This window comes from Melanaphis sacchari, unplaced genomic scaffold (assembly GCF_002803265.2).
Source record: "Melanaphis sacchari strain LSU unplaced genomic scaffold, SCAv2.0 Contig0_pilon_pilon, whole genome shotgun sequence".
NCBI classification, from domain to species: Eukaryota; Metazoa; Arthropoda; class Insecta; order Hemiptera; family Aphididae; genus Melanaphis; species Melanaphis sacchari.
In genome coordinates, this window is record NW_020270366.1 from 16,603,557 (window position 1) to 16,614,368 (window position 10,812).

A 10,812-nucleotide genomic window follows, 5' to 3' on the forward strand; every position below is an offset into this window, starting at 1 on the left:
GGCGTCGCCTGTGAAAAATTAGATGGTCGTATATTTATTATTTACTCCGTCTCAAACTCCTTCAAATGTAAAATACACAGATTTTTAATATAGTAATTTGGGTGGTTAAGTAGTTTTGACCAAAATAAAATACAGGTCTAAAATAATATCCAATTATAATGATTATTTTATTTTCTGTAAACAATGGCAACCCTATATAGATACGTAAAAAAATATTAATTTTTCATAAGCCAACAAATAATGAATATTATTATACTATTTTAAAACTAGTATTTATTTTACTTAAACAATTAATAGAAATTGTAGTAAGTTGATAGTAGTATTTATTAGTTACTATAATTTTTATACCAATTTTGATTGATTCATCATCATTAATATCAAAAGTTACTAATCAAGCTTAAAAAAATAATCGATCAAATTTCCATTTAGATACACAAAAATGATAGAAAAAGTTATTTTAATAATTAATAATTTACAAGAAAATAAAATAGTTCTTTTTTAAAATTATCACCACTAGACACTCCTTAAATAATTAAAATAATTAAATGGTACTATAATTAACTCTAAATATTTGATAATATTACAATTTTTTAGTACATATATGTATCCACTTCAAAACCCAGAATCCTATTAAATTAATAACTTAATAAAAAAAAAAAAAAAAAATGCTTAGTAAATTAATAAACTGCTCTATACATATAAATTTAAACTATCTGATTTTTAGATTTTCAGTTTTTTTAACTGAAATTATACCAGAATGAAATGAAACAAAATAATCTTTAATTTTTCTTTTTTAATTTTCAAATTACTATATTATAATGATAATTATTTCTTTGAAATAATATTATACACTAAATATGAAAGTATACCAATACGCTGAAACAATTATTAAAAAAACACAAACATTACAAATAAAAATGGTGTGTTGACATTACATGATTACATTAAAATTAAAATTAAAAAATTCCAAAAATCAGACTTAAAACAATAAACAATAGAATTTAATTTACAAAAAAAATATAAACGAATAAAAAAATGAATTTATGTCCGATCTGCATGCAATAAAAACGCCTGTATCGGCAAGTAGTTTTACATGAAGTTTTATAATAGGTATAAAAAATATAAGTTTTACAAACGATAGGCAAAAATGTTGCAATAATGAATTATTGAACTCTTCACTGAATAAACAATAATTAATGCGTTGCACTTTAAATACTGATGTCGTGTACTTTTAAATGAAAAGCTGTTTTTGTTCATGTTTACCTAAGCTCTCGAAAGACCTATTTCAATAATTTGTTATGATTCGTAAACATATTGTTCAACTTCGACATTTATGATTAATTAAACAGTATATAATACTATTTAGTATTTATCTTTGCTATCTACATTTCGTTCAAACGGAAGAAATCGCAGTAGTTGAACGTTTAACGTTTTAACGATGTCATGTAATACGCGTATGTTAAAAATACAACCTAATTAATGTACAACAATTAATAAACGCGAGAATGGATATAGAAATAGTTTATTAACATAATGCAATATTGATTTAACAACTTTTAAAGAATATTATAATATACCAAACATATTGTATAACAACAATAATAGGAGCGAGAATATAACAACCATTATTGTTTGTGCAGATGTTAGTCGTATCTTCATTACAGACCCATTACGAACATAATTATTGTCCCGCATAAATTATTGAAGTTTTATACTATAATATTATATTCTAAATATTCACCAATCCTGTTTGATCAGTGGCTTCGTACAATGTATTATTATGCATACTGTATTCCTATCTATAATACCTTCCGTGAAAGAAGTCTGTTATCAATAGACGATAATTTCGGTTTTTTACTCATCTTCGCTGAAACCACACGAATTTAATTATATTATTAATAATCAACTTTAATTATTCAGATATATTAACTAAAATTTTAACTAACTTACATTGACCACGTGGAATTTTAAAATAACAAATAAACAGATTTTAATAACTGTAATTTTATTGAAATGTAAACATACTTTTTTTTACTTTAATTTTACAAAAATTATTAGAAATGTAATATTTTGTATGTAATTATATAAAAGTTTTAGAAAATTTAAATTTGTATAAAAATAAATCAAAATTATTTTATAATTATTGAGCTACCATAGATTAATACAAATGGCTATTAAATAAAAAAATTTAAATTCGATAGATAGCATGCTTTGATAATTTAGGATAAAATGATCCATAACAATAATTTTACATAAAATCTAAGATTCAATATTTAGTCTTATAGGTAATTTACATAATATTATAATCGTAAACTTATTAACAAATTATAAAATTCCAATAAATTAATGAAATTTACTATAAATTTCAAAATCCCCATATCAGAATGGACTATTATAGCACTGTTTTTAGTAATTCAAGTTTAATAACACAGACGACCTAATCAAATTTTTAACTATTCAAATATTTTTCTCCATAATAGGATGTAGCGAACCATTTTATTTTCTTTCTCTGATGCATACACAACATAGACAAAACGCATACATCCAAAACTTTCTTTTTATGGATTTGAATAATCTAAAAGTAAAATTACCCTTCACAAAAATAAGAAAAAACATCATTTTTTGAAATTCAAAATATTTATTTATCTAAATATTTTCTCAAAAAAAAAAATATATATTATCTATTAAAATTTAGAAAACATTTATTTTTTAAAAATAAAATAAAAAACAGACGTGTTAAAATAATATTATTTATAATTTTTACTATAGATAATTTACCTTAAAAATTAATCGAAAATTGTAAAAACTATTTTTCTTGAATACGTTTTATCTATATAATGCACTTGGATTAGAAAGAAAACAAATAGTGTGTCAACATCCTTTCACAGTATACAATACATTAGAGTGATTTTCATTTGAAAAAAAAAATTGTATCGCTACGGAACACTTTTTAAATTGCATAAAAAACTAAGTATTTGATAATACGTATTAACCTTAAGTATACTTGAAAATTCAAAAATCAGAATTAGAATAAATTTATTACTAAATGGAAAATGGGGGTTCAAATACTTTGTTAATTCTCTCAAATACTTAGATAAGCGATACGACTCTTTTATATTTTATGAAGAATATTTTTTATTTAACAAAGATAAATCCTAATTTACTACTTTGATATAAAAAGCATAATTATTTAAAAAAAAATAAAGGTACTTAGTGATTTATCGTGTATATTATATTAATTTAACTATGTAAATAATAATTGTACTTCTTTCGCAATAATATAAGACTACTTAAATTTTATTTAAAAAAAAATAACTCATAGATTTGAAAAACTCCATAAAATCTAGTAACATTGATCAATGGTAGGTGGGTATATTAAGTATATAATACAATAACTACTTTCCCAATGAACATCGAATACCTAATTTTTATAATCGATTGTAATTAATTTTTATTTTTTTATTATTATTATTATTTGTATTATAGTATTATTTGAAGCACTCAGTTATAGGATTGATTTAAAGCCCTAAAATAAATGTAGATTACATTCTAAATAAGAATAACAATAATACTCTAAAATAATACTGCAATTTGTACACGTTAGTAAAATATAATCAATGCATTATTCAGTTATAATAACGCTAAATGTTTTTGTACTTTTTTTGTATAAGCTATGCATATTATAATAAGCTGTGCATACATTTTTAGCAAACAATTATTTAAATTTATCTCGAATGTTTACCAAAAATAACACAATTTATTTAGTTTAAATTTGCAAATCACGATTATGTATTCAAAATAACATCGAATGAAGTTATTAAAAAAAAAAAATTAATACTTACAATCATATTATTTAATATATGAACACGTACTTTCAAAAAAAAAAAAAATATTTTAAATTGTTTTTATTACCTCTCTTTTCCTTTACGTTTTTACATACTATTTGTTCCAAAATAAAATATTATACAAAGATTACGATATTACATTGAAATCTGTGGGAAATTCGTAAAAAAATCAATAAAACTGCTTGTATTCAATCAATCTAAAATTCATTAAAATCCACTGTAAATATTAAAATGCAAATATTGCTAAGTAATTAATGTTTTACAGGAAAGGTTTCATTATTGTAATACACAAATATCCATAATCCATAACTTTTTCATTCAAATATCTTGAATTTAATTTCCGTAGTGATCCGAGAATGATATTGGTTTTATATTAACGTATCCTTTTTCGAAGAACATCTTTTAGGGTAATAAAAGGTTTGCAAAGATATCGATGTCAAGTTAATTACTAATGGACACAAATTTCACTGAAGTGTTGTACCTTGACTATTCTAAAATGAAAATCTGATATTAAAGAACTATATTCTTGACACATAGAAAAATATTTAAAAAATTGTGCCATTTTTAGCTAACTGTTTCTTGGACGCCTAATTGTAAACAATATTAAAATTATTTTTACACTCTTACGAATTTAGGTTATTAAAATTTTAATTGAATAGGTATTTATTTTTATTTTAATTCATAAAATAAATTGTTATCATAGTTATAAAATAATTTAAATCCAAAGTTATGAGTCTCTATTGTAACGTTTAAACATTGACGATTGTATTGGTATTACAAAGTCGACCGTTTAATTTATTTCTAGGATCCTGAAACTGAAAAATGAACAAAGGATATAGAAAATGTTATGGCTCTACTCCAAACGCTATAGAGACTAAATTCCACTGTTTAATAGTTTTTAGTGTGATATTTTGTGAAATACATGTTTTAAAATGCTTATCAAGCTAAAAAACTGATATGTTTATAGTTTTTTTTTCAAAGTTCATGTTCTTATAAAACTCGAAGACGAAGTAAATGCAACCGATGCTCTTCTACTTTAAAATCTGATTCAAATAGGTAGTCAATTGAAAAATCAATACTACAATTATATTGTTAAATATAAAATATAAATTAATTCATATATTTTTCTTCAACTTACGCATTATTATTTTCCAATAGTATTATTTACTGTACATTTTAAAAATGTAAGATCTTAACCAAAATATTGGAATTATATAATTAATGATTAAAAAATGAAATATTTGAAAAATTATAATTAGTACTAAATTTTAAATAAAAAACCGTAAACTATGATAATTTTGTTTATTTCACCGAAATAATGCAACAATCCTAAATAAAACAGTAGAATGATAATAATAAATAAAATTAATATAATTGCATATGTCATATACAAAAGCGTCAAGCACAGTATACCCAGAAGTCTAATTATATTATGCGCATTGTGCAATTTATGTACAATTATAATCTCCAGATTTTTAAAAAAAAAATACTGATATGCATGAAAAAGAAATACAAACTTATTCATTTATTATAAAAAAAATAATTTGACTATAATTAAAACATCTAATAAGAATTTTAAATACTTAAATAATTTACTTCGCTGTACACAAAATTATATAATATATTTTCTTTTAGAAAATCTTCAATATTTGAGATTGGGTGACAACAACTTGCATACAATACCAAGCGAATCGCTCCGTCGTTTGCACAGACTTCGACACTTGGACCTTAAAGCAAACAACATATCACACATAGCTGAAGATGCTTTCACAGGTTTTGGCGATTCGATCACGTTTTTGAATTTGCAAAAAAACGAGTAAGTCGTACCAAACCCAGTATATTTTACTTCGCTCAATCAATCAAAAATGTAAGCTGATTATTTTTGTTTAGTATTAAAACGTTACCGATGATGGCGTTCGAAAACTTGAATTCTTTGGAAATATTAAACCTACAAAACAACAAACTGACGCGAGTGCCGGAAGAAGCGCTCGAGGCAATTGTAGACACCGCAACTGTTATTGATATTATGGGTAAGTCAACGGATATGCAACCAACCCTCACCCCCGACTTATCCACTCCACTCAAAAAAGTCCCACGTAAATACGAAACAAATAATAAAAAATAAATAAATTGTAAATACACTGACAAATAAATCGGTTTTGTTTTCGAAAATCATTTAAAAGTTTTTTTCCACGCAAACGTCACGTTTTTATACACGGATTTTAATAATTATAAAATATGAATTCAGTGGTAAACTACAACACTTTTCTCAACTTCTGTCAATTAAAAAAATAGAGTAAAAGAAAAATATATTTATTTTTATGAAAGGTTTAACTTTGATACACAAATACACTGTTTTGTAAGAGAAATAATATTTTAAAATATCAACACGTTTTCGCTGTATATGATGTATCCATAATATGTAATACTACATTCAATAAATAGTTTTTAATATTATAAAGAAAAAAAATTATAATTAGGTGATAACATAATTTTGCTTAATAATATTTAACTTTTTTTTTTCAAGTCCATTAGATGGTTTTTTCAAAATTGTATTCTTAATAAACGTCTAATAAAACAACCTTGGACCTTTATGGTAATTTACAAACTGCTAAAGATGTTCAATTTTTAAAAATTATGCTGTATAAATATTTTTCTACTTGTTCAAAGACAATCATAATAATTTGATTGATGTTTTGTAGTTGCGAGATAAAAAATTCTTAAGGAATATTTTTTTATTCTTTTATTTTAATGAGAGGTGATCTCCGTCTTCATCTACCAATGAACTTTTATGCAACACCGAAGACTATTAGTTTTTCTGATATGGTGGAAAATTTTTCAACGTATTACTTTTGGTTTTTAGATATATTAACAGTCAAAAAATTAATCTTTGTAAAACGTAACTTAACTTCGTATAATATTCTAAGTAAATATTTATGTAAAAATAATACTTATTCCATTATTAAAACATATTTTTTTACTACGATAGATATATAAAACTATAATATATAGTTGTCGTTTACATTATAATTATATACTTGTAATCTACCTATATTAAATAAATTATGTCTTAAATAACTGATTAAGTTTATGACCACAATTAATAATAACGATTCAAATATTATAAGATATATAACTAATAGTTTACCATACGTACGTGGTGATAGGCCGAAGGTAAAAGATAATTATTAAATAATATTAACATCTTTATCAGTTTATCAATATCGTTTGGTCATTTAATGATTTAGATACACAATTACTAATTAAATAAATAAAATTTACTGTAAACTCCCACATTATTCAATCACGAAACAACTGTTTCGCAGAACTGCCCTTTGTACTGCCAAAGAATTATCTAATTTCTCAAAAAACTATCTCAATCATATAAATAATTTTTTATGTAATGTAATAATTAGGTACTTATATTAAAGCCATTTACTCAGGCAGATATAAACTTTGAAAGATAGAAAATATAATTCCGAGAGATAAACCACAGCTAAAATAAAAAAATCGAAAGAAACACCAAACATAACGCAAAATTAATGATTACTGAAATGGACATTATTCCAAGCGACTGTACTGGATTATGACGTTACAGACGATTGGGTTGGATAAAAATGACCCTTTTTAAAACATTAGGTATACCTAAATCTCGAAAGTTTAATATTTTATTTATTTTTCTTTACCTCTACAGATAATCCGCTGATTTGTGACTGTGACTTGCGCTGGTACAGGGATTGGCTAAAAGAGTTACGTCACCGAGACGACGACGATATCATACAGAAGAAACACATACTCTGCCTGATGGAAGAAGAACACAGGTGTGTGTTGTTTGTTCTTTAAAAATTTAACAACATTATAATAGTATATATTAAGTATTTATATACGAACAATTTTGGGACAAGTGCACGCGTTAACTCAAAAAACCGAATACTATATGAATAAAAAACATTGAATTACTAATGCAATTTTTATGTATTTTCGGGACCTTATCCACTCTTGGATAAAATTTAACTTAAAAACTATGAGCTATCACTAAACTAACAAAGCTCCGTTTTATGCCCTTCACTAATCGACTAACTCGCCATACCATCCCTCTTAACACCCAATAACCAACACCCATCTGCAAATATTCCAGGGAATTCCAAAAGAAAGCTAAATTTACAGTGGTATCGTAACCTGCTAGCTTAAAAAAAATAAAAATCATTTTTAAAATTCAATAGGTATAATAGTTACAATTTCATAACGAAATACCCACCTCCACTAAAACACCTCTTAAATCTATTATTTCCATGTTGATATTTATTTTATCTATAATTAAGCTAGTACTGTTCAACTTTCATAATAGATGATACTAAATAACAAATGATGCTTTAAAAAAAAATTAAACCATAATCTCTATACTAAACGTCGATATAATTGAAACTTCATTTGAGGAATGTCATGATAGTGGTATTTGTATTTTTTCAAATGAAAATTGTATGTAAAAACAGTTCTGAGCGAAATCAATGCGATAAATAATATTTAAATCCTCAGATAGAATTATTTTATAAGCTCAGTCGTACTTAGATATTTTGTCGAAAATATTGTCTTCAAAATTTAGCGGCACAAAATATGTTGATACTACCATGGCGATTATATTTTATCTACAGTGGAGAATATTATTGTTATTTATTTTTTAGATAGGGTTTATTATATTTAATGTTATATACCTGATCACATTATGATATTAACAAAATTTAATAAAAATAAATTATAAAAATTAAAAACTTTCTATGAATTTCAAATTATACTAAACACACTAAGCAAAAATAATGAAATTATTCGGTTATGCATGTTGGAGAGTCTTTATAAGTAAAATATGATTACTGAAGGACACTTTAAAATCTTATAAATTAAAATTAAAATCATTTATACAAACTTTCAAACTATGTTAATGATTATTAAGCTAACTGCATCAAACTTGTATTCAAATAGAATATGCTAATAAACCATATTCAATTCATACATTAAATTAAAAAAACTAAAAAGTAAGCACTGTTTCCAACAGGTAATTTGCACATTATAACTTAAATTTTTTACTATTTTTTTTTTTTTTATTCTTTTATTTTTATATTTAACGACAAAAATAATATTTTGGATGTAAATAATTTAATAGGAAACGATAAAAAACAATATTTTTAACCTACCTTAAACAATATAATATTTATTTATAATATTTAATTAATTTTGTTAATAAGTCTTAAGTATATATTAAATGAGAAAGAAAATAATGTATTTTTTAGACGCAATTAGTGTAGTTGTTCAATATTATCGGGATGCAATTCATATGAAAAAGATATCTTGGGACACAATTCGTTTGCACCGGTCTTCATAAAACCTCTTAAAAAGAGGATATGTGAACCTTATCAGCAATTTTTGCATATATTTAAAGCCTAATAATGGATTATCTCCATCTACATAATTTACATTTCATTAATGTATATTAAATAAAAAATACGTAACTTATGAATTTTTAGAAATAACTTTCTAATTTGGTCTTAATTACTACACTTATCTTTTTTAAATTAACGTTATTTAAAAAATATATCTATACAGTATTTGTTAAAACAATAACAAGTAATGGTTTGAATGTAAAATAAATGATAATATTTTTTCCAAAATCTCTCACCCACAAATGTAATAAAAATAAACGTGATATAAGAAATCCGAGAACAGACATAACATTAACATAAAAATTCTGTATAAGTTAAAAGCTCAGAAACAGAATCATGTTGTTCTTTGATATAATGATTTTCCATTCTTTTGAATGGTAATTTATTCAGAAATAAAACAAAATAAACAAACAAATGCTAATGCGTTTTGTTGTTAATAATATTTTTTTAAATGATTATACTACACATAACACATATAGCGTATATAACATACATGTTGACATGAAACAAACTTTATGAACTTTAAATCACTTTGAGCTTTTATCATAGTTTATTATATACTATATAAAATAGAAGTTTATATAAATTAACAATTTTATACCATTTCAGAAAAGTGTAGGTCCGTTGCTTGTAGGTACCTATCTATAATAAGTTATAAACCATTATTTGAAACACTATATAAATAATCTAAAGAATTTTAATTAAATTTCCAGTTCAGTTTTTATATAAATCATAAAGTATAAGAACTTTGTTAATTCATTTTTCTACCTTTTCTTTTTTATTTGTAAAGAATTTAAATTCCGAGAAAGCTTGTTGTCAGCCACTCGTTTCACTTCGTTTGTCTTATAATGCATTATAGTACTTCGATATAACATATACATTGACACGTTGTAATATTAAATTTGACAAGAATGGGAAATCGTTAAATTAACTTATTAAAAATTTGTTTTTGATCATTGGATCTCGATCAAATCTGCTTCCACAGACATATTATTACCGATTCGCTTAAAACCAAAAGCGTGCAAACACATGCTAATTACATTACAATAACATTTTCTAAAAAAAAAAAGGTTTGAAATTTTTAATATTGAATGGAGCACGTACATTTATACGTTTATACTATTAAATAATATAATAAATGTATTTATGTATATGGTTTACATCATTATACGCCATCTGAATATTACAGATGTTATTATTTTCCACGAGTTGTAATGTTTACTCGACTTTACGCCTTTAATTTCATATAAAAATCAAGCAATAGTAATAATGATGATTATTAATGATAATGTATCGTTGTTTGTATTGTGTTCGCAGGGAGTTCAGTGTCTTGAATTTGCCAGTGGAAAGGATGAACTGCGTGGGCAAAAAATACTCGTCGTCAGCCAACGGGGTCGGTGAAGCTAGAGTCCTGTCCCGCATCCTGATAATTGTCGTTTTTGCCATACACCAATTCAAATAAGCACACTAGCGCACACACACACTACACACACACACACACACACACACACACACACACACACACACACACA

At 24.3% G+C, this 10,812-nt stretch overlaps 1 protein-coding gene across 4 annotated transcripts in view; it reads left to right on the forward strand.

Annotated features, from left to right (window-relative positions):
- Positions 1-10,812, forward strand: part of LOC112603592 (leucine-rich repeats and immunoglobulin-like domains protein 2) — a 118,126-nt gene that overhangs the window by 105,514 nt on the left and 1,800 nt on the right. For all 4 annotated transcript variants that reach the window (XM_025352244.1, XM_025352252.1, XM_025352270.1 and 1 more), the window contains 4 exons: positions 5,481-5,661; positions 5,736-5,875; positions 7,540-7,666; positions 10,598-10,768. In XM_025352244.1, the coding sequence (XP_025208029.1) occupies positions 5,481-5,661; positions 5,736-5,875; positions 7,540-7,666; positions 10,598-10,742 (593 nt within the window). In that variant the 3' untranslated portion in view covers positions 10,743-10,768. The remainder of the gene's footprint in view (positions 1-5,480; positions 5,662-5,735; positions 5,876-7,539; positions 7,667-10,597; positions 10,769-10,812) is intronic.